At 42.4% G+C, this 21,269-nt stretch overlaps 1 protein-coding gene across 1 annotated transcript in view; it reads left to right on the top strand.

The window, feature by feature from the left end:
- STAB1 (stabilin 1) overlaps nucleotides 1-21,269 on the top strand; it is a 394,908-nt gene that overhangs the window by 75,891 nt on the left and 297,748 nt on the right. Inside the window, exons 4-7 of the mRNA XM_077452219.1 lie at nucleotides 3,341-3,426; nucleotides 6,598-6,667; nucleotides 15,059-15,154; nucleotides 15,247-15,363. Of these exons, the coding sequence (XP_077308345.1) occupies nucleotides 3,341-3,426; nucleotides 6,598-6,667; nucleotides 15,059-15,154; nucleotides 15,247-15,363 (369 nt within the window). The remainder of the gene's footprint in view (nucleotides 1-3,340; nucleotides 3,427-6,597; nucleotides 6,668-15,058; nucleotides 15,155-15,246; nucleotides 15,364-21,269) is intronic.

The following is a 21,269-nucleotide window of genomic DNA, read 5'->3' as shown; positions in this document are numbered from 1 at the left end:
TGCTGCACTGTGGGGGAACCGATGCGCATGGCTGACAGTCACGATTGCAGGCACGAGCGCCAGAACAGGTACGTGTGCGGAGAGGAGAGACCGATCGTGTTTCCTACTAGCTAGGAGCATCATCTTCTCTTGTCAGTTCCTTCCCCCTGCAGTTATAACACACACTGAGGGAACACGCATTTAACCCCTTGATCGCCCCCTAGTGTTAACCCCTTCCCTGCCAGTGACATTTACACAATAATCAGTGAATTTTTATAGTACTGATAGCTGTATAAATGTCAGTGGTCCCAAAAATGTGTCAAAAGTGTCCGAGCTATCACCCACAATGTCGCAGTCCCAATAAAAATCGCAGATCACCACCATTACTAGTAAAAAAAAAAAAAAAAATGCCATAAATCTTTCCTATAGTTTTTAGACGCTATAACTTTTGTGCAAACCAATCAATATATGCTTATTGTGATTTTTATTACCAAAATATGTAGAAGAATATATATTTTATAGATTTAGATATATAGATAGAATAGATTTTTAAAAACATTTTTGGGGATATTTATCATAGCAATAACTTAAAAATATTGGGGTTTTTTTTCAAAATTGTTGCTCTTTTTTTGTTTATAGCTCAAAAAATAAAAACCACAGAGGTGATCAAATACCACCAAAAGCAAGCTCTATTTGTGGGAAAAAAAGGATGTCAATTTTGTTTGGGTACAGTATCGCACAACTGTGCAATTGTCAGTTAAAGCGACACCGTACCGTATCGCAAAAAATGGCCCAGTCAGGAAGGGGGTAAATTCTTCTAGGGCTGAAGTAGTTAAACTACGATGGTTAGTGAGATAGGACAAAGAGAATGCTATAGACCGGGGGAGTGACAGACGTCTTAAATTGTTTGTTTGATAATGAGGCTTGGTCCAGATATATGAGAATTGGATGCTTTTTGAACCACATCCAATTCACATGACGTGAATCGGCAGCCTCCTCTATGGAACTGGTTCACATATCGGGGCATGTATTTAACCACTTGCCTACCGGGAACTTACACCCCCTTCCTGCCAAAGCCATTTTTCAGCTTTCAGCGCTGTCGCACTTTGAATGACAATTGCGCGGTCGTGCTACACACAAATAGACCTTTTTTTGTGGTATTTAATCACTGCTGGGTTTTTTATTTTTTACCAAAAAAAACAAAAAGGCCAAAACTTTTGAAAAAAAAAGTTTTTTTACTTTTTTTTCTGTCAGTAAATTTAGTAACCAAGTAATTTTTCGCCTTCACTGATGTGCGCTGATGAGGCGGCACTGATAGGCTGAACTGGTGGGCATTGATGAGGCGGCAATTATGGGCACTGATTAGGTGGCACTGATGAGGAGGCACTAATATGCATCACTGATGAGCACTAATAGGCGGCACTGGTGGGCACTGATAGGCGGCACTGGTGGGGACTGATAGGTGGCACTGGTGGGCATTGATAGGAGGTACTGATGGGCATTGATGGGTGGCACTGATGGGCATTAACAGTAGTGATCGGCATTGATGAGCAGCACTGATTGCCAGCACTGACTGGGATTTATAATGGGCACTGATTGGTGGCACTTGTGGGCAGTGGTGGGCACTGATAGTTGTCATTGGTGGGCACTGATTGGTGACACTGTATTGCACTATTGTAATCAGGGCACTGATGATTGGTGTCCTGATTACATTCCTAGATGTCCCCCTGTGAGGAGATGCCGCTGACTGGCTCTCCTCTCCTCACACTCTGTTAGTGTGAGTCGAGGAGAGCCGATTACCGGCACTTCCTTGTTTACATGTGACCACAGATCACTTCCACTGTCACTTTGTGGATAGCCTTAGTTAATCAAGCAATCCCACACTATAAGTTGACCAGAAAAAAAAATCCACAAAGTCTGGTACTCTTGGGTAGAATGGTTAAGTTATATGTCTGATGGTTAAGTTACCGTATATGTCCAGACCACATCACTTTTGCTTTACCTTGACTACTTCCATTGTATATGCTTTTCCTGTTCATTTATGATGCATGAATACAATAGTGGTTATGCCCCCCTTATTCTTTGACTGTTATACCCTCTGTGTACGGAATTGTCTATTATATCTCCAAGCTATATATGATATTATCATATCGGCTACTAGTATATTGAAAGGACATTGTGAACTTATGTTGCTCGCCATTTCTGGATGAGCATTGTTTATTTGAATTTGTTCCATTTCTGTTTCTCTATAAACAATAAAGTAACCTAATGCTGGCAATGAAAAATTCAGAAAAAAAAACCTGAGGGGGTTCCCTTCGGGTCTTGTATGGATTTTAAGGGGAGCCCCATGCCAAAATTGTTTTTAAAAATGGCATGGGGCTGCCCAAAGTCCATACAAGATCTTGTATCTTAGCATGCAGCCCAGCAGGCAAGGAAGGGGGGGAGGGGTGCGAGCAACACTCAACATGAAGAGGGGTACTTTGAGGCAGGGGGGCTGCCCACCCCAAAGCACCCTGTCCCCATTTTGATGGGCACAAGGGCAGGGGTGACTTATCAGAATCTGCAAGCCCCCTTTAACAGATCCCAGCCCGCCCTATGTGAATGAGTACTTATTCCCCCCAAAAAAGTCAAGGTTAATAAAAACACAATAAAAACGCTAACCTGCACAATAAAACAAACGGCGCCCGCCGAACCCGACTATTTACATCTAAGGACACTGCCGACTCACAGGTAATCATGGGGGGGGGGGGGGAGTCATCAAGTGACATAACAAGATAACCCCTCCATGTCGACCTTTCATTGGGCAAGTGTCATTATGGGGCAGGATCACCCGGTGATGTCACGCTCGACCAATAAAAGGTAGACATGGGGGCGGGGTCACCTGATTAAGTCATCAGGTAACCTCAGCCCCTATATTTACCTGCCAGATGGCTGTGTCCCTGGATGGGAACAGTAGTTTTCAGTAGGAGGCTTTTTTTATTATTTTTTTCCGTTCACATCGACGTTCTTATGTGCTAATTCTTTTTATTTTTTTATTTTTTTGTGTTTTTATTAACTGTGTACAGCTCTACTTGTCAGAGCCATTTGCATTTGTTAAAGTTAGAGAGTAGTGGGTATTGTTCATTGTATTTACTTCTGGGTGGTAAACTGGAGTATAATCTTCACATAATTGACCATCATACAAAGGGAGATTTCCTTCTAGGTTATCTTACTTCTACAGCCTTGATTTTTTTATTGTTTTTCAGTCCAGATAAAGTATTCTGCTTCCCCCTAGCAAGTATTGTACAGACTAAGGAAAACTACAAAAACATTTTATACTCCTTACAATAATAATGTATCCTGTCAATCTCTTTTCTAACAGAATGTCCTGGAGGATCTGTTCAGCCTTGCAATGGTCATGGTGTCTGCATGGAAGGACTGAATGGCAATGGGACTTGCATATGTAATGTAAGAACTTCTGTTATACTACCTTGTAAATATCATACATGCATTTTCATACTTTTATACCTTTCTTAACTATGAATCTTTAAATTACTTTTCATTATTTATTACCATGGTAGAGATGTAGCTATATCACTTGAGAATTTTTCAGATTGGTAGATTACAGTGCCAGGATTTCAAGGTAGGTATACGTGTGCAAAAAAGTGGCTGAGTTCACGTTAAAGTGGAACTTAAGTCCTGCTAGATCACGTCAGGCTGGCCCCTTTAGCAGGTATAGCTATGTAAAACATTAAAAATAAGAATAAATAAGAAAATAAAAAAAGCATAATAATATTATTCTTTATCACTAGAAAAAAAGCCTTTGAAAATTAGTTTGCAATAACTCCATCAGTATCATCAACAAAGCAGCTTCATTATTATCCCATGAAAGAAGAAGAGAATGTGCGCTGCATTTGGAGATTTCATAATTTGCCACGTCACAAATGTTAATTCTCCATTATGAACGCTAGTTTACAAGAGCGCCTGCTTCTGGCTTGTCCTTGCTTCTGAGCATGCATGTTTGTACTTTGGACTTTTGTCTGACGGATTTGTGTACACACGCTCGGAAAATCCGACAACACACATTTGTCCGCAGAAAATTGTAAAACTTGCTAACCAATATTTGTTGGTGGAAAGTTTGACAACAAGTGTCCAATGGAGCATACACACGGTTAGATTTACCGCCAACAGCCTGTCATCGAACATTTCCCATCGGAAAGTCCAATCGTGTGTACGCGGCTTTAGTGGTATGCCGCGTACAAACGATCGCACATTCCAACAACAAAATCCATTGGATTTTTTCCGACAGCTGTTGGCTCAAGCTTGTCTTGCATACATGCGGTCACACAATGTTGTCGGAAATTCCGAACGTCAAGAACGTGGTGATGTATGACGAGCTGAGAAAATTGAAGTTTAATAGCCAGTGCAGCTCTTCTGCTTAATTCTGAGAATCCATGGACTTTTGTACATCGGAATTGTGTACACACGATCGGAATTTCCGACAATGGATTTTTTTGTCGAAAAATATGAGATCCAGTTCTCAAATTTTTTTTGTCGGAGATCTTGACAGAAAATGTCCGATGGAGCCTACACACGGTCGGAATTTCAGACAACAAACTCCCATCGAACATTTCCTGTCGGAAAATCCGACTGTGTGTACGTGGCATTAGAAGTGCAATGAGGATTAGTTTGAGGCTTAGTGTTAAAGTGGAGCTCCACTCAAAAGGGGAAGCTATGCTTATCTGCCTCCTCCCCCATTCCAATGTCACATTTGGCACCTTTGGTCCACTTCTGGCTCACGTTGCTGCAGCTTACCGATTTGCAGAGTGCAGCACGATTTACGCATGTGCAGTAGGAAAAAGGACACTGCTGGATGCCCTAATAGTAAAAGTCAGCAACTACAGTATTTGGAGGGGGGGGGAGAAGTTACAATTGTACCATTAGAATCAATGGCTGAAATTGCATTGGGCTACATAAAAAAAATTTTACTCCCAAAAACGCTTTTTTAACCACATAAGGACCAGAAGGATTTTCCCCCTTAATGACCAGGCCATTTTTTGCGATACGGCACTGTGATGCTTTAACTGACAATTGCCCGGTTGTGCGATGTTGTACCCAAACAAAATTGATGTCCTTTTTTTCCCACAAATAGAGCTTTCTTTTGGTGGCATTTGATCACCTTTTGCAGTTTTTCTTTTTTGTGCTATAAACCAAAAAAGAGCAACAATTTTGATTAAAAAAAATATTTTTTACTTGCTATAAAAAGTAACTAAAAAAAACATGTAAAAAAAACGAATTTCTTCATCAGTTTATGTTTTATAAAAACATGTTTGGTAAAAATAATCTCAATAATTTATCTCTCCTCAGACTTTTAAAGATATTTCAGTGTTGAAATCGCTTTTTCACACACTTTAAAAGCAGATTATCTTTAAATAATATACCACATATTTCAGTACCATTTAGGTAATCATATTTCCATGTGCAATTCTCTAGAACCTAACAAGAGTAAAGTTTTGAGCACCATCTGTTGTCTGGGCGCTATAGTGAATTACATTTTTGGAGTATTTGTGAGCTGGCGCTATTGTGAATTCTGTTTGGGCGCTATTTGGCGTTTACGTGCTAATTACTATGCAATCACATATTCGCACTATGGTAAATGACCCTCTGTCTGTCTCTGTCTCGGTCCCCAGGAGCAGGATAGTGTCACAAAAAATCACAGTCTGGTCATTTGGTACAGAGCACAAGAGTTAAGTGAGTACGGTTAAGTCCATGCTATGTGCTCAGCAGGACCCCTTTCCTCTGCTGGGAGTGAAGTGGCAGAGTACACTGGTGTAGCGGGCATAGACTCTGCATATCCCTCCTAATGCAACGCATACAAGTGTGTAGTATATGGGACCACATTCTTAGAAGGAAGTGGCTTGTCCTTGAGTGGGGGGACTGCCTTAATGTTTGTTTCTTCACATGACCGCAGCCCTTGTCAGGTCCCAGCAACGAAGAGTGTGCCATCTGGCAAGGTGTGAACCCAAAGTTACAACACATGATCCTTCTAGTCATCTGGCATAGCCTAGAAGAACTCCCGGGCACCTGGTGCCCAATCAATTAATGGGGAACACATGGAGGAACGGTCACCTGTTTATCACTAGACGCTCCCTGCTACCCTTGCCTATTTTCAGCCCAGTCAGGTCAAGCGATCCCTTTTGTCAGCCAGCGGCAGCTGCAGGGAAGAGGAAAAAGAGTTCAGCAATGGCTAGAAATGCCTGAAGTGGTGACATCGCCCATAGGTGCCCACAGCCCATCTATTGCCAGCACTCACTCCTCTCCCCTGCAGCTGCCACTGGCTGACACAGGGAAGCCGGGTCATGTGACCAGATCAGAGTGGCTGAAAATAGGTAAGTGTATGCATTTATTTTTATTTTTTTACACAGGTTAGTCAGCATAGGTGTTAGGAGAGAGATAATTTTTAAGACTAGTAAGACTGGAAGTCTACTTTAACTTGTATCAGACAAGTATATATTTTCCATATTTTTTTTTTGTAAGTGTATTCTTATTATGGTAGTTATAGTAACTACTTGTCCTACATTTTTTCATAAAGTTACTAAATATATGTCTTTATTCATGTATTCAATAATTGATTTACAGGAAGGATTCACTGGTTTTGACTGCAATGAATGTGCGGATCCATTTCTATATGGAGCAAAATGTAACTCTGGTAAGTTTAATCTAATGAAGTTTTCATTTATCACCTCCTGGACTAGCTACCAGCAGTTACTGTTAGTCTGAAGGTTATGGTATTTAAAATAGCAAGACCTGCAGCTGAAAGAGGAACTTTACCCGATAAGGAAAGTTTCACTAATCCTCTTCTACACCCCCACCCCCTTTGGCATGTACTAGCAGGTGTTTTTTTGTTTTGTTTTTTTCTTTTTCAGGGAGCAAGTACATATTTCTGACAGGTATCTGCTCTCACTACCACTCTGCTAGGTGAGCAAAGTGGAAGTTCAGCCCCCCACACTCTCCTGAGAGGTGTCACATGTCCCAGGACAGGAGACTGTAGGGCTATTGAGAGTGCAGCGTGTCTCATGCATGCACAGTGGTATACTGGCTGTGAAGTCACAGATGTCCACTACTCTACCTCTGCATCCCTGATGTGATGGCTGCATGATTTTGCTAATAGTTTGCTGCTGTCATTTTCTGTAAAGTACAATGCAATATGACTACCTGGAGGCATTTTCGTACACAGATGGTGTACAGAACGCCCCCCAAGAAATGTCATTTCCTGCTTGAGTGATTGGCTCACTGATTTTCCCAGAAGTCTCTATTAAGAAGCAAGTCAGATTTTGAGCATCCCCTGCAACAAAATGAAATTTTGATGAGATACCACCAAAGGGAAATCACGTCTAAAGGGATGCAGACCTTGCCACTTTTCTCATATTAGCCCTGCAAAGGCAGCAGCTGACTGATAATTATAAACACACTCACATATAGATTCACTCAGCACATGGACACAGACAAACAACTATTGCTGCATAATAACAAAAGGTAGGAATCTGCAACATTGTTAAAAAATCCTTGCAATGTACATAGATCACCTAAAGGGGAATGCTTTTTTTTCTCAGCAAAAGTGGAGTTGCTCTTTAGAGCAAACCTGTGCTTTGCCCATTCAGGGCAAAGCAAAAGACTTGCTTCAGTCCCACACCCTCTTTGGCATAAATAGTACTTACTTTTAGTTTGTACTTTCCCACCACACATTAAAGAGGAGCTCCAGGCTCCTTCAGAAAAAAAAAAAAAAATCAGCAGCTACAAACACTGTAGCTGCTGACTTTTAATATTCGGACACTTACCTGTCCACGAATCCAGGTGCTGCCACCATCATCTCCACTAAGGGAGACCGGCAGTGAAGCCTTGCGTCTTCAAAGCAGGTTAACCTACTGCACATGTGCAAATCATGCTGCTCTTTGTGAATCGCCCAGCGGTGGAGGAAGGGGAGTGGAGCTCCACTTTAGGTGCCCAAAATTGTCAAGCAGCTTGTGACTCACTCCGTATAATATTGCTGGGCCAATCACTACTTTCTGATGGGGAGTCCATAGCCCTGTATAAGCTACAACTCCAGTGATCTGTAGATCACATTATTATTGTCATACAGGATTTATATACCACCGGCAGTTTGCGCAGCACTTTACAATATAAAAGGAGACAGTACAGTTACAATACAATAAAATACTAGAGGGTTAAGAAGGCTTTGCTCATAAGCGCTTACAATCTAATAGGGTGGGCAAGTGATACAAAAGGTTATAACTGGAGAAGACGAGATGATGGAAGTGATAAAAGTTCACTTAGTTAGAGGCGTGATAGGCTTACCTGAAGAGATGAGTTTTCAGGGATCCCCTAAAGGCATGGGTCATTGGGGAAAATTAAGGGAAAATTAGTATATATGTTGCTGGTTAGGGCTAAATTAACCACTTACAGACCGGACCATTTTGCTGGTCAAAGACCAGACCACTTTTTGCGATTCGGCACGGCGTCGATTTAATTGATGATTGCGCGGTCGTACGACGCGGCTCCCAAACAAAATTTATGTCCTTTTTTTCCCAAAAATAGCGCTTTCTTTTGGTGGTATTTGATCACCCCTGTGGTTTTTATTTTTTGCGCTATAAACAAAAATAGATTGACAATTTTGAAAAAACGCATTATTTTTTACTTTTTGTTATAATAAATATCCCCCAAAAATATATAAAAAAACATTTTTTTCCCTCAGTTTAGGCCGATACGTATTCTTCTACATATTTTTGGTAAAAAAATCGCAATAAGCGATTATTGATTGGTTTGCGCAAAAGTTATAGCGTTTACAAAATAGGGGATAGTTTTATGGCATTTTTATTAATAATTTTTTTTTTACTAGGAATGGCGGCGATCAGCGATTTTTATTGTGACTGCGACATTATGGCGGACACATCGGGCATTTTTGACACATTTTTGGGACCATTGTCATTTATACAGCAATCACTGTTATATAAATGCAGTGATTCCTGTGTAAATGACACTGGCAGTGAAGGGGTTGACCAGTGGGTGGCAGTGTAGGGGTGTGTTACTAACTGTGGGGGGCTGGGCTTTCATTTAGTGAACACTGATCTCTGCTCCAATCACATGGAGCAGAGATCAGCATAACTAGTTGCTAGGCAGAATGGAGAAATGCTGTTTACAACGGCATTTCTCCATTCATCCGCCCTGTGAGACGATCGTGGGTAAGCCCGCGGACTCACAGGGTCCCGGCAGGGCAGCATTAAAGATTGGCTTGCTTATAAAAATGTTTTGTTTTTTTGTTTTTTGTAATTTTCCATGTGTAATAAAATCAGTTGCTTCAGCTGCATGGCCCGTTTGGAACTCCTTTTTAAGGAGTCTTCAATCCCTTAATGCAGTGGTTCAACTTTTCTAGTGTCATGACCTCTTGATAAAATTTTCCAAGTTGTGGGGACCCCCTAACAGTAAAATTATTTTCGCAGCGTGAGTTGTCAGCACCCAAGGCAAGACAGGTAATTTGTGTCACTAACCCACAGACATTTAGCGCTCCCTGAGTCCCTTCTACTCGTACAGTGTTAAAACCCCTCATGGTATATTTTAGGATGTACCACTCTTTTTTTCTCCTTTCTTTCCCTTTTATCTCTCTCTATCCCAATTTCTTTTCTTTTTTTCCCCATCCCTCTCTAGCCATCTTTCTTGTTCTTTCTCTTATTCTTTCTCTCCCTTTTTCTTTTTTCCTTCCATGTATTTTCTTTTTTTATTCCTTCTCTTACAGCTTGGGTGGGGGAGGGGTGTAATGGGATGAGTGTCAGTGCTGGCAGGGAGTTGGGATGGGTGGCAATGCTGGGGGGAGTTCTGATCAGCCAACTTAGGTGCTCTTGATCAAGGTCATCTGCTGATCTGAGAACTATAGTGGGGACTTTTAATGGCAACTATAATCACAGGTAGTGTTAATAACTGTGTCCCTGACTTTGTGGTGTCTCGTAGCATTGACACCAATGCCGAAATCAGGAGATAGGGTCTCCTCCAGCCCCTCCCACTTCACATTTCTCACCAGTCAGCTGTCCTCTAATCTTTGCCCCCACCCATGCCGTGAACTGAATGGGCGGCTGTGAAGAGGCTGAGTGGGCTCCAAGAACAGCCCAGCTGGGCAGCCACAGGCTCCATGGACACGGCAGCAAAAAGGCTGGGAGAGCAGTGTGGGCTTCGGGAACAGCCCAGGATTTGGTAACCTCTGGCAAATCATAATTCGACTCCCATGGGGGTTCCGTCCCCCAGGTTGAGAACCACTGCCTTAATATCTTTTGTTGTATGCTTTTTTTAGTTCTGTAGACTGCACCAATAGTGATGAGTCAGCAATTTAAGGGACGCTGTACTTGGTCATATACTGAGCAGTACAGCATGTATACTCTAGTGAGTTGATGGCATCCACTTTTTAAAATTTGAGATCTGTGCCAATCCTGCTGGCAGGCTGAACACCTCTGCCAGGTGAGGTCAATTAAACAAACCCCACATACTGTATAATTGACCTAACCTGGCAGAAGTTTGCAGCCTGCCAACAGTGCTGGAGCAGATCTCACAGACGACACACGATACATCACACCAATAGAGGTAAAACCATTTGAATACAATCTTTTTTTTCTCTCCCCTGCATACCTCTTCTGTATAAGAGGGATGGCAGGGGTAGGTGTAAGTTTTTTACTTATAGATCTGAATTCACAAATCTTTTACAACTCTCCAATTTGATTTAACTTTTATTTGGAAAATCTGTTGAGACCTGGGACATACTACAATTATGGTCTTCCCAGTTTGTGATATCCATCATTTCTTAGACACTCTATTAGGGAGCATATAATATAGACTCTGTAGGTAAGCAATCTTTTTTTCACCTGCTCTTTTCCTTTCACCGCATTTACGTTTTTTTCACCCCTCTTCCCTTTTTTTTCACCCCTCTTCCCTTTTTTCTCTTCCCTTTATCCCATTTTGTTCTTTCTCTCTCGCTTTCCTCCTTTTTTCCCCTCCCCCTCTTCCCCCTGTACCCCCCTGTACCCCCCTCTCCCCCCCTTTCCTCCCCTCTCCCCCCCTTTCCTCCCATCTTCCCTCCCCTTTCCTCCCCTCTTCCCTCCCCTTTCCTCCCCTCTTCCCTCCCCTTTCCTCCCCTCTTCCCCCCCCCTTTCCTCCCCCCCCCCTCTTCCCCCCCCTTTCCTCCCATCTTCCCCCCCTTTCCTCCCATCTTCCCCCCCCTTTCCTCCCATCTTCCCCCCCTTTCCTCCCATCCCCCCCCCCTTTCCTCCCATCTTCCCCCCCCCTTTCCTCCCCTCTTCCCCCCTCTTCCCCCCTTTCCTCTTTCTCTCACCCCCCCCCCCCCTTTTTCCTTCCTCTCTTGGTTCCCCTTTTCTTTCTCTTTTTCTCTTTAATTCACCTCCCTACACATTATTCCCTTTTCTTTATTCCTTTGTAATTTTTTTCCTCTTTCTCTCTCTCTCTTTCTCTGCACCTTGTGGTGCACTGTAACACTACAGTATATGTTTTCAACATCCGGATATATGGTATCTTCCTTGCTCCTATGTGGGTGTTTCCTTTTTGGGGTTTTGGAGAAGTTCCCTACAAGCTCCCCAGGCTACTTGCCACCACTCTCTGATGTAATACTATACAGGTAATGTTGCGATAGATAACTTTTAGGATATAATGATTTGAACCATGCAATATCATTTGCCACGCTATGAGTAATGTCGCAATGAATGTAGAAAATATATGTAAATTTTTTCTGATAACAAAAGATGTGTGTAAGGAAATGAATTTGTGATTTTGCTACATGAAACATTGATTGCCATATCTTGTACATCATGTTATAGTATTTGACAGGATCTTAGGCCCTGATGAAGTGGGTCAGCCTACGAAACACATTGGCTAAAAGATGCACAAAACTGGATCTTGAGTGCAGGATTACATCACTCTCCAGAAGCAGTTTAACTTGTTTTTATGGAACAAACCCCTGTCTTTTAGGAATTGTATAATGTTCTAAATAAAGTTATGCACAAATGATTTTATATAACCTGTTGACTCGGTGGTTATTAACCCAAGGAAGTACATGAAAACTCCCAAACCTTACTCAGATTTCTATAATTGTCTCTCAAGGGATGATACTTCCTTAGGGTGCATATTGATACACCCTCTACCCCTACGCACAATGCGTTTAGGACTAAATTAAAGTAAACCTGTTGCTTTGCTCTGCCTGACAAAGCAAGGTTTCAATTTTAAAGGGCACGTCTCCTTTATCTAAATGGGGTTATATGGTTTCCTCCCTTACTCCAGACATGCTGGTAGGGTAATCAGCCCCTATCTAAATTGGCCCTAGTATGTGTATGTATGCTTATGACATAAGGACTTTTGATTGTAAACTCCTTGAGGGCAGGGACTAATGTGAATGTAAAATATGTAAATTATTTTTATACAGGATTTATATAACGCCAACTGTTTATGCAACACTTTACAATATATAAGGCAGACAATACAGTTATAACACAAGAAAATACAAGAGGATTAAGAGGGCCCTGCTCAGAAGAGCTTACAATCTAATAGGGTGGAGCAGGTGGTAAAAAAGGTTGTAACTGTGGGGAATGAGCTAATGGTAGGGGTAAAAGATTTGTTGGAGGCGTGATAGGCTTCCCTGAAGAAATGAGTTTTTAGGGATTGCCTGAAGGTAGCAAGAGTAGCGGATAGCCGGACAGTTTGAGGTAGCGAGTTCCAGAGGATGGGAGAGGCTCTGGAGAAATCCTGGAGATGAGCATGGGAGGAGGCGACGAGGGAGCTTGAGAGTAGAAGGTCTTGGGAGGAGTGGAGAGAACGGTTTGGATGATATTTGGAGACAAGATTGATGATGTACCCGGGGGCAGAGTTGTGCATGGCTTTCTATGTTGTGCTTAGGATTTTGAATTTAATTCGCTAGGCGATTGAGAGCCAGTGTAGGGATTGGAGGAGAGGGTTGGCAGACACTGAATGGTGGGTAAGGTAGATAAGTCTGGCAGCAGCATTCATGATAGACTGAATAGACTGGATAGCCTATGGAGAGGCAGGCCAATGAGATAGGAGTTGCAATATTTAAGGCGAGAGATAACAAGTGAGTGAATAAGGAGCTTAGTGGCTTCATTTGTTAAAAAGGGGCGAATTTTAGAGACGTTATGGAGATGAATTCTACAAACATTTGACAACGAATTGGATTTGAGGCTGAAAGGACAAGTCAGAGTCTAGGATTAGACCTAGTACCCTGGCGTGAGGGGAGGGATTGATGGTTACATTGTTATTTTGATGGAAAAGTCATGGAGGGGGGCATGGGCGGGGGGTATATTAATACCTCAGTTTTAGAGAGATTTATTTTAAGAAAGTGGTGCGACATCCATTCTGATATGTCAGATAGTAATGCAAGAGGAGACTGAAGGAGTGAGGTGAGGAGTAGACAGATATATTTGGGTGTTGTCATCGTATAAGTGGTATTGAAAGCCATAGGCGATTATCTAGTGACTAAGGGAGGAGGTGTAGATAGAGAAGAGAAGGGGTCCAAGAACAGAGCCTTGGGGGACCCCCACAGAAAAGGGCAATGGAGAGGAGGAGACAGATTTGTAGGTAACACTGAAGGAGCACTGTGATAAGTAGGCTAGAGCAGAATCTTGGAGGCCAAGGGAATGGAGTTTATTGAAAACGAACGGGTGGTCAACAGTATCAAAGGCCGCAGAGAGGTCAAGTAGTAGGAGTATGGAGTAGTGGCTGTTGGTTTTAGCAGTTAGTAAATTGTTAGTGAGTTTTAGTAAGGCAGTTTTTGTGGAGTGCTGTGAGCGAAAACCAGACTGTATGGGGTCAAGAAGGTTATTTTCACTGAGGTAGGAGCTAAGACGGTTGTAGACTAAAGTGTTCTAGAAGTTTAGAGGTGAATGGGAGCAATGAGATGGGTCTTAAGTTCAGGTTGGTGAGGGCTTTTTAAGTATGGGAGTGATCTGTGCATGTTTTAGAGGGTAGGGGAAGGGAAGGTGCCGCTAGAGAGGGAGAAATTGAGGATGTGAGTGAGGGAGCATAGGATAGAAATAGAGGGTGACCATAGTAGCTGTGAGGGAACAGAATCCAGGGGACAATTGGTTGGGTGGGCATCTGAGAAAAGTTTTGTCGCCAGTTCAATAGAGGAGAGTGTTGAAGGTGCTGTTAGGCAAGGTATGTTGGGTGGGAAAGATGTATGCACAGTGGAAGTTGCATCAATCTTGTCTTTGAAGTGATTGGCAATCTCTTGGGCACTGAAAGAGTTAGTGTGTAGAGGGGGTGGGGGGCGAAGCAGAGAGTTGAAGGTTAAGAAGAGCAGACAGGGACTGGATGGCAAGCTATTAATCAGAGAGACAAAGTAGGCTTATTTGGCAGTATGGAGGAATTATATTTTAGAAGGGCAGATTTACAATATATAGGATGAAGTCCTGCAGGCATTTGGTTTTACGCCACAGTCACAAGAGCACAGCAATGTCTCTTGACATTTCTAGTGTTGTCAGTTTGCCAGTGTTGTAATGGTCATGGCCTGATTCTGGATGTGGTTAGAAGAGCAAGTGCATCCAGCGAGGATGAGAGTGAACTCTTGTAGACAGAGGTGGCCAGGTCAGGACAGGACGTGGTAGAGATTATGTCATATAGGTGGTCAGTAGCAGAATTGAGAGGAGAAGGGTTAAAGTGGCAAAAGTTCCTACAAGTAATCATTTGCTGCTTGGAGGGATGGGTAGTTGGAGGCAAGGATACAGTGAAACTGATGAGGTTGTGTTCAGAAAGAGGAAAGGGAGTGTTGGTGATGTTGCCAGGATTGCAGAGATGGGAGAATACAAGGTTGAGGGTATTACCATTGGAGTGAGAGTGAGTGGGAGTATGGGTCCATTGGGTTAGGTCAAACGATGAGATTAAGTTGAGCTGTAGCTGGGCTATCAGAAATGTTGAATTCACCTGCAATGATAGTGGGTATTTCAGATGAGAGAAAGTAGGGTAGCCAATCATAACAAATTAAACTTGCATTTGTCTGTGTATAATGTAAGTATGACCTTTTTTATTTTTATTTTTTTAGCTTGCCAGTGTAAACACGGGATTTGTAAAAATGGAATTACTGGAGATGGAAGCTGTATCTGTGAAGCGGGTTACATGGGTTCAACATGTGAGCTAGGTAAACAGGTCTTTTGTGTTGGACAGGCTCTGAAATAAATGACTTGTATTGGCTGTTGTCCTCTTGTTCACTTTTGTGCTCTCTCCTCTTAGAATCCTTATCCTGCAAAGCACTGAACTGTGGAGCAAAAACACGCTGTGTACCGTCAGATGGAGACCTTAAATGTGAATGTATGCCAGGCTACAGCAAACAAGACAACGTTTGCAAATGTGAGTGCTTGGCATTTAGTTTCTTAAAAAAAAAAAAAAAAAAAACTGACATGTATTCTTGTATTATTTAAAGTGGAAGTAAACGTCCATCATTTGCTTTTCCCTATAAGTGAGCCTATAATAAGACTTACCTATAGGTAGTGTAAATATCTCCTAAACATGCATTGATTAAGAGATATTTAGTGTACATGAAGCCAGTGACCTCACTGGTGCATGCACTCTGAAGGAACAGCTATCTATGCCGTTTGTTCAGAGACGTCTGTGAATGGTGGCTCCTGCATGCATGGGGAGTGATGTCATCGTACCTCTGACCCGTCACAGTGCTGGAGCCCCGGAAGCAAGACGGCAGAAGATGAGAGCGCCTGCATACTAGCACATTATGCTTTTACCTTACAGGCACAAAAACAATTATTGTCCAGCGGTTTACAACCCCTTTAATTTATTTTTTATAGATAGTTTGACTTTAAATATGATTGCATATGAGCAGCAGATGTTTGTTCTGTTATATAGCACCCCGATATGCACGTGCACATCTTTAGGTAATAGTAAGACAAGAAGTGAGGCGTTATATTTTGAATAGGGACATTAACAGCAGTAAGACCTAATAGAGGTTGTAACACTTGATGACTATCCAAAATCAAACAAAAATATTTTGGTTGGATTTGGGCTTTAAAGAGGAGCTTCAGCCAGGTTTCCAAAAATTAAAAGTTAGCAGTTACAAAAACTGTAGCTGCTCACTTTTAATAAACACACACTCTCTTGTCCAGGGATTCAGCGCCATGCTCACCCAGGCTAGTTCTTCACCGGTCTACAGGTTCCCGGCACTGGCATGTTAACTGTGGGAAGCCGACTAGGACTCCTTGCGGCTTCACAGCTGGCTCGCCCGCTGCGCCTTTGTGAATGGACCCGCAGCCTCCTGTGATCTGTGATGTGTCCCAGAAGGTTGCCGGCAGGGACAAGGGGAGTGAACTTCTGCTCCAAATGCCTAGGCAGAGGGAGCAGGTAAATCTCAAAACAAATATACTGTATATGCTTCAAATATGGCAGTGGAGGAGGGGAGGAGAAACAAAAGCGGAACTTTCCCTTTTGGGTAAAGTTCTGCTTTAAAGAACTGCTCCCCTTCTTGCTGGAGATGAGTCATGTGCTCAAAATGATGGATGCATCTATTAGTATAGGGAAACAGCAAATGTATGCAGGTACGTTTCATACCCTCAATCTCATGCCACCCATAAAGGGCTCCATCTGGGGGGAAAAAAATGCACATTCCCTTATTCCTATGTTCTCCTTTGCTCAGTATGGTGCAGCAAAGACAGGCTAATTACAATTCACTGTTGAAGAGCACTTGTAATTTCCACCTAAGCAGACGTGCAGCTGAACCTAAAGTCTCACCTAGTGATATATTAAACTTTCTTTTTTTTTTTTTTAAGTACTTTCAGCAGTTGATTTATTAACTTGGGGCCCCTGTCACATGGGCTTTTTCCACTCCGTTCAGCAGAAGATCCGTGAGCATATCCTGTGCTAAACCAGAGCTGAATGGGATGGACATCAGTGTTTTTTGCATGTGTGCTTGTTCAGTTTGTGTCCAAATTTAAGCAGAGGACAGGGTAAATGGCTCTATGGGCACATATCCATTTACACAATCACATCAGGCTACCTCAAATATCACTTTTAGGTCAGGAAAAACAGAAAAAGGTGCAGTACTCATATTTTTTTTTCAAACCGGAACAGACTCAGGGGTAGGCAGGTGTAAATGGACACAAGACCATATACATAAGTCTGCACTTAGACCCACATGGAGGTGGGGCGGATCAGAAAACTCACGTGAAAGAGCCCTTACTGGGGCAGCTTCTCTATTTTAATGCTTGGCTATGTTACAGTTTATGCTGTTAACATGAACATTGCCCCAGGTTTCCCTTGAAGCAACCTATGGAGCCATCCTTTTATGCAGGGGCTAGAGTTGCCTCCCCCTACACTTTGTGCATCAATAGAAACACACAGGGGGTTATTTACTAAAGCAAAATCCACTTTGCACTGCAAGTGCACTTGGAAATAAAGTCACTGTAGATCCGAGGGGGACATGCAAGGAAAGCAAAATACAGCATTTTAGCTTGCACATGATTGGATGATAAAATCAGCAGAGCGTCCACCCCTTAGATTTAGAGTGACTGCACTTCTAAGTGCACTTGCAGTGCAAAATGGATTTGCCCTTCGTAAATAACCCCCACAGTCCCATAGCTTAGCATGGCAAGGCACTTCCCTGCTCCTCCCTCATACTCTTCCACTCTCCAAGTTAACAGAATGAGACTGCACTGTTCACAGTTAACTTTTAAGGCTTGGTTCACGCTAGTGTAGGCTGTGCACCCCACGTTTGCTGGGGCACGGCAGCCCTTGCACCTTTTTTAGAAATAAGCTGCAGGGAAACAGCATGGTCTTTTTTTTTTTTTTTAAGATTCAGTTTTTTTATTTGTAAAGTTAAAGGTAAAAGCTAGAACAATACAAAATTTAAGAGAATACATTTCCAATATTCATATTTATGTTACGTAGTTACATAGTTAGTCCGGTTGAAAATAAGACAGTAATCCATCTAGTTCAACCAATGAACTAAAAACAACAAAACCACACACAAATAGAAAACCTCAATACTGTATACACTATCCTATACCAATAGGTGATCCAGGGTAAGGAAAAAAATAAAAATAAAGCATTGTCTAATTCACTCCAGAAATTCCTTCTTTTTTTTTTATAGCATGGTCTTTTTAACTAAGCGGTTTCCCTGCGGTTCCCGCACCTGCGATCGTGCTGCGGGCTGAGATGTGTGGGGGTGCCATTCAGAATGAATGGCAGCCCTGCATGTCTCACAAGAGCAGTGCAGTTCAGCTGCAGGTGCACTAATATATGTGATACCCACAATTAAAATGCACAGCCCGCACTAGTGTGAACTGAACCTTAGAAGCCAGCAGCTTTGAAAGTCATAAACTGCAAGTGCGGAAGTAATAATTCTAACAAATAGTTTACTGAGGGTTGTTTTATTTTATTGTGCTCAATGTGTTAGGCTAAAAAAATGTGTAAGCAGGTTAAAATGCATATAGTTTGTTTCTTGCAGCCGGCCCAGGCTGAGGAAAGGGTTAAACAAATTGGACTTGTTCCCGGGCTTTTAAATTTTGGAGTGCAAAAGTGAGTACACCCCTCACATGTTTGTAAATATTATTATTATTATATCTTTTCATGTGAAAACACTGAAGAAATTACACTTCCCTACAAGGTAAAGTAGTGAGTGTACAGCTTGTATAACAGTGTAAATTTGCTGTCCCCTCAAAATAACTCAACACGCAGCCATTAATGTCTAAACTGCTGGCAACAAAAGTCTTTTGTGCATCATCTTTAGAAGAGGCTTCCCTCTGGGATGACAGCCATGAAGACCAATTTGATGCAGTGTGCGGCATATGGTCTGAGCACTGACAGGCTGACCCCCCCACCCCTTCAGCCTCTGCAGCAATGCTGCCAGTCCTCATATGTCTATTTTCCAAAGAGAACCTTTGGATGTGACGTTGAGCACATGCACTCAACTTCTTTGGTCAACAATGGCAAGGCCTGTTCTGAGTGGAACCTGTCCTGTTGGTCTTGGCCACCATGCTGCAGCTCAGTTTCAGGGTCTTGGTAATCTTATAGCCTAGACCATCTTTATGTAGAACAACTATTCTTTTTTCAGATCCTCAGAGAGTTCTTTACCATGAGGTGCCATGTTGCACTTCCAGTGACCAGTATGAGAGAGTGAGAGCGATAACACCAAATTTAACACACCTGCTCCCCATTCACACCTGAGACCTTGTAATGCTAAAGAGTCGCATGACACCAGGGAGGAAAAAAGGCTAATTGAGCCCAATTGGGACATTTTCTCTTAGGGGTGTACTCACTTTTGTTGCCAGTGGTTTAGACATTAGTGGCTGTGTGTTGAGTTATTGAGGGGACAGGAAATTTACACTGTTATACAAGCTGTATACTCACTACTTTACATTGTGGCAAAGTGTAATTTCTTCAGTGTTGTCACATGAAAAGATGTAATAAAATATTTACAAAAATGTGAGGGATGTACTCACTTTTGTGAGATATTGTATAAAGAGGAGGACCACTAAGATCAGAGAGCCTTGTAGTAGTAGTCGCCCCTCAGAGAGTTCTGTAAAGTTCCATCGCCAAGCCAGGGAGCAGACTTGAAGATACCCAGTTGCGACAACATCCAAGTCATGGACAGTGCCTATATGGACTCTCACCTCATGGAGGTAGGCCTGGGCCACTACATCATGTTAGGATCAAGGAAAGGACATTGTTCATGCTGTATTATGATGCTGAAGTTCAACAGCAAAGTTTGTTAACCGTTCTAAGCCGGTCTGAAGTTATTCAAAGGGGTGCATGGTGGTTCTGACATATTTCAGAAACTCAGGTCTGTAATTGCACATGTGGGGTATGAAGTAACACTACTACAAAAGGTTAACTCAGCAAGTTAAGGAAGAGAAGTGTAGTTGCTATGGGTAACAAAGTGAAGTAACAAGCTACAACAACTAGTCATTAAGCATGGTACCTGCTAAGGTGAGTGGTCCTCCAGTAGCAAGGGTGGGGGTTCTATCTCCCTCCCGTAGTAACTGGGTGCAGACTAGTGTTGCAGAGATCTATGGCCTGGTCACATGAGATTTACACTAGGTACTCGGTGGGACCATATTCTGTTACTGGGAGTGAGCCAGTGAGGTAACAGAGGTACGCTAGACTGGTGGAGTGAATACAGGATCAGCACGCCCCCCCTAATGCAACCTTACAGTTACAGTGTGTAGTCACATGGGACATGTCACTTTTCAGAGGAACTCTGCATTATTACTGCACACAGTGAAGGCTCATCTCTAATTCAGGAACTGTCTTAATGTTAGACTTTTCACATGACCTGTAGCCTCTTCCTGGTCCTGGGCATTGTTGGGCATGTGTTACCCCTCGGGAACAGTAGACCCCTCATGCACACTGGACAGTTTTGCAGCTGCTTCCAGGGGTGTGAGTCGTTTTCCTTTTTCCTGCCTGTAAACTCCCCTGCATGTTTGCCTATGTGTCCAGCATTTAGTAGCAGGGGCTTTTAGAGGCAGGAAAAAACCCTATTGCCAGTGCGTCCAGCAGCAGCAGCGTTTTGACAGCAAAAATGCTTGACGCTTGTAAACTCATGATACGCTAGGCGTATTTAGCACTTGAATGTTAGTTTTAATAGCCAGAATCCATTTTTGATTCTGGCCAATGAAATACATTAACGCCCAAACACTTGACGCTTGTAAACATGCCTCAATGCGCCTTAATGCGTCACACACTTTTACAAGTATCAGGTGTTTGTGTGCATGAGGACTTAAGCTTAAAAGGCAGATATAAAAGACACAAATGAATGTAGCCCTGGAATCATGAATACGTACATCAATAAATATGTTTTTAAATGCAAGCAGAATACATACCTAAATTTGATTTGGTATCAGCCTCGTTTGTTCCGTGTACAGCAGAGTTGAGAAAGAGAACGTTAGAAACAGCACAAGGAGCCAATCAGGTGTACTGCAGTGCAAGGATTATGCTGATAGGAGGAGACAGTAAAGTGACCGAGAGAGAGACTTTATCAATCTGCTGTTTCTTTTTTAATTGTCCAATCATAGGATGGGGTTGAGGAGGAGACCTGCTAGTGCTCCTAAACCAAAGCATAAAAAAATTCTGAAAGACTGTGCTTTGTTGCAGAGATGTGTACATTTCAGTACTGGATAAGCAGAAATCCATTTATTATGACAGGTTAAACAACGTTCATATATACATTTTATCTGTGTATTTAGCTGTTTGCCTACAGTTCAGATTTAACAATAAAAGCAAACAGTCTTTTTAAAGTGTGTTTAATTAAA

This window comes from Lithobates pipiens, unplaced genomic scaffold (genome assembly GCF_037356315.1).
Source record: "Lithobates pipiens isolate NorthernLeopardFrog02 unplaced genomic scaffold, aLitPip1_a1.2 Scaffold_23, whole genome shotgun sequence".
Classification (NCBI taxonomy): domain Eukaryota; kingdom Metazoa; phylum Chordata; class Amphibia; order Anura; family Ranidae; genus Lithobates; species Lithobates pipiens.
Note: the sequence above shows the minus strand (reverse complement) of the source record. Positions and strands in the feature narration are given on the sequence as shown.